Raw genomic sequence first — 3,156 nt, 5'->3', positions numbered from 1 at the left:
TAGATTTTATAAGAGGTCAATTCGCTTTAATTTTTAAACAACGGAGCTATACGTGTTCTACTGAGCGTAAAATTTGGTATGTTACGCACTTGTGATACGGAGATAACACATGCGGGTATCATGTCCTCTTAACACTATTTGATTCAAATCCATTAATAATCAGTGATTTAAATAAGGAGAAAAGAGTACTTTTTTGAAATTATTTGAACATATCACTTCTTACTTTTCTAAATGATCCATATTATATTATGAAGTTTCCTGGTTCAGAAACATAAATTTAAATATTTTTTTGTATACTTTAATAACCCTATATTCAAAAAGGAATGCAAACTATTTAATCAAGAATCTTAATTGTATGAAATGTTATCCGTTTATTAAGCTCAAACATTCTAGTTAGGTACACTCTTTCAAATTGGTGAATAGATTTTTTCCTGCTAGATAATTGGGTTAGTTATTATTTTATGATTAGTGAGTATACTAATCTGTAATAGTGTAATGTATGATTTAAAAAACAAAATAAATGTATTTAGGTATTGAATGAAATAATAAATAAAATAAAATGCTCATGTTTCTAAAATTAATGTGATGTTAAACTAAAAATAATAAATCATAATTTGCTAATATATGTTTTCTTTATACATAGATGTTACATAAAGAAAATGGTGGATTGCATGTGGTGTGTGTTGGCTCTGTATGGAAAAGTTGGGAATTACTCAAAGGAGGATTTATGAATCAACTTGATCACCACCATAATTCACAAGACACTATAGTAGATGAATTTACCTTATTGGTGCTTGAAAAGACTGTTGCTTTAGGTGGAGTATATCTCATTGCAAAAAAATTAAATTTCAATTATCCTTATGATTATGAACATAACTATCGGAAACTTTTCCATTATGTACATGACCGACAAGGCCAATAATACAATAGTGGAAATTGAATCAAAAACAAATGTGGCCTTACCAATTTTTAATGTAATTATTGTTTATAACCATTGGGTCTTACTATCTTAGATTGGTGGTCTCTGCTCATTTGTGTATACTTGTTATTTGAGCACTATACATTTTGTTATAATAATTATACTTTTCTTAATTTGTTAATAGGTTTAGAATATATTTGAAAGCCAAACTAGTTTTAATAGTAACAAATAACTTAGCTTTAGAAAAAATATACAGTGTCAATTAACCATTCTTTGTATCCTTATTGTATTTAAAAATAGACTATGATAAGTTAATAAAATATTAACAAAAATCACAAGTATGGGGCCAAATAGTTTTATTGTTCATTTTATTTTAATCATCGTTGTTATTTGTTTGTTTTTTAAATGTATTAATTTAAAAATATTTTAAGCTTATTTATAAATGTCTTTTTGATGAATAATTTTACTTAAAATTCTCAAAAAAAAAAAAAAAACAATAGTGATTACGTATACAAATAAGTACATCTTATTCGTAATATTATATTTTTACATCACTAAATTTTAATGTTTAAGTAATTTATTTAGAATTATAGCGTTAATGGTACTTGGAAATTGTAGTTACCTCAATATTATTTTGAATATATATTTAATTTGTTATTATTGATGATTGCATTTTTAATTGTTTACCGTCTGTCTATGTGTGCATAAAATTGTTGTTTAATGTAAATATTTATTTACTTAGCCAATATTGTTGGATTGTTGGTAAATTATCAATAATCAATGATCATACTCTTTATAGTTCCATACATACAAATTAAAGTTTTTAATTACTTAACGTTTTATAAATATCACAAATAACTTAAATGAATTATCCTCTCAAATAGAGAAGCCTGGGTGGAACCAGACTTCATATAATTTTACAATGATACATTTTTGTCATTAATAAAATCTATCTAAAAGGATGTTACACCGACATTAGCAAATTGTACGTTCAGCAGAACACGTGAAGCTGTGTTAGCTTAAAAATAAGAATGAATTGACCTCTCATAAAACGTAAAGGTAAGATTATTATCTAAGGTCTAGGCAATCGCAATGTCATTGGTTTTTTATTATATTTTAATTTGAAAGCAAGTTATGAGTATTTTAATACGTACCTACTAACAATTTACATTTTAAAATATTCATAACTCGCCTTAAAATTAAAATATAATAAAAAGCCCTAAAAATAGGACTGATTTTTTTTCCACAATCTTTTGAAATTAAAATAGTGACAAAATTCGTCAAAAAACGAAACTCTCAGCCGTAGACGTATAATAATTTGTATAACAAGAACAGGACTACCCAATGCAATGATGCAAATTTTTTTTAAGTTGGGATTCATAACAGCTTTTAACTTTTAAAATACGTTAGTTTTATATTCACTTATTACTATGTAATACAATTAATATAGTTTAGCTACAAATACATTTTTATGTAAAACAATAATGTGTTCGTATGTTGGTTTTTTACAATTATACAGTTTTTAAGTGAGTTGTGAGCATTTTTAATTTACGCTATATTATACATGTATAACTTGTTAAAAAATTTGACTCGTAAAAAACCATCCTACGAACACAGATAATGTTCTTACCAGGGGCGGATTGGCCTATCGGGAAATCGGGAAACTTCCCGATGGGCCAGTTCTTGTGAGGGCCGGCAGGGCCGGTATAATTATTATAATATATTTACAAAAACAAATTATATTTTTATAATTTAAGCATAATATATATTAAGAAAATCAAATACCTACGAAGGTATTATGTTTAATATCTTAAACTATTGCAATTCATAGAAGGAATTTCGGTATTTACACTATTTTCCCTCCAATTCATGCTAATGTATTATTTAGAAATCTGTGGTATTGGTATTTTATTATTTATTTTTTATATTGTATGGTAGAATTCAGTTAGTTGCGTGATAATATTGATAACCTTATTTTATCATTATTTATGTGTATTTTGATTTTGAACTTTTTTACACAAACGAGTTACCGAGTTAGTTACAATACTTACAAACGTGTGTTTAGTGTAAAAAATTAATTGAGCTGTGCAATTTAAATGATGTGTGAAGCTGGTAAAAACGAAAGAACGGTGCTGAAAAGGTATACGAGAAAAAATAAATACTGTTGGAAATATTTACGTGGACATTGTTTTAGATTTTCATCCTAAGCTATAAAAGTCGAACATTTTGTAAATTTT

General features: G+C 26.2%; 1 protein-coding gene across 1 annotated transcript in view; it reads left to right on the top strand.

Annotated features, from left to right (window-relative positions):
* Nucleotides 1-1,583, top strand: part of LOC100166954 (N-acetyl-D-glucosamine kinase) — a 6,715-nt gene extending 5,132 nt beyond the window's left edge. The window contains exon 8 of the mRNA XM_001950739.5: nt 644-1,583. Within this exon, the coding sequence (XP_001950774.1) occupies nt 644-922 (279 nt within the window). The 3' untranslated portion in view covers nt 923-1,583. The remainder of the gene's footprint in view (nt 1-643) is intronic.
* Nucleotides 1,584-3,156: the final 1,573 nt, after the last annotated feature.

Source organism: Acyrthosiphon pisum, chromosome A2 (genome assembly GCF_005508785.2).
Source record: "Acyrthosiphon pisum isolate AL4f chromosome A2, pea_aphid_22Mar2018_4r6ur, whole genome shotgun sequence".
Classification (NCBI taxonomy): Eukaryota; Metazoa; Arthropoda; class Insecta; order Hemiptera; family Aphididae; genus Acyrthosiphon; species Acyrthosiphon pisum.
The sequence above is the reverse complement of the archived record's forward strand: the minus strand, read 5'-3'. Positions and strand labels throughout refer to the sequence as shown.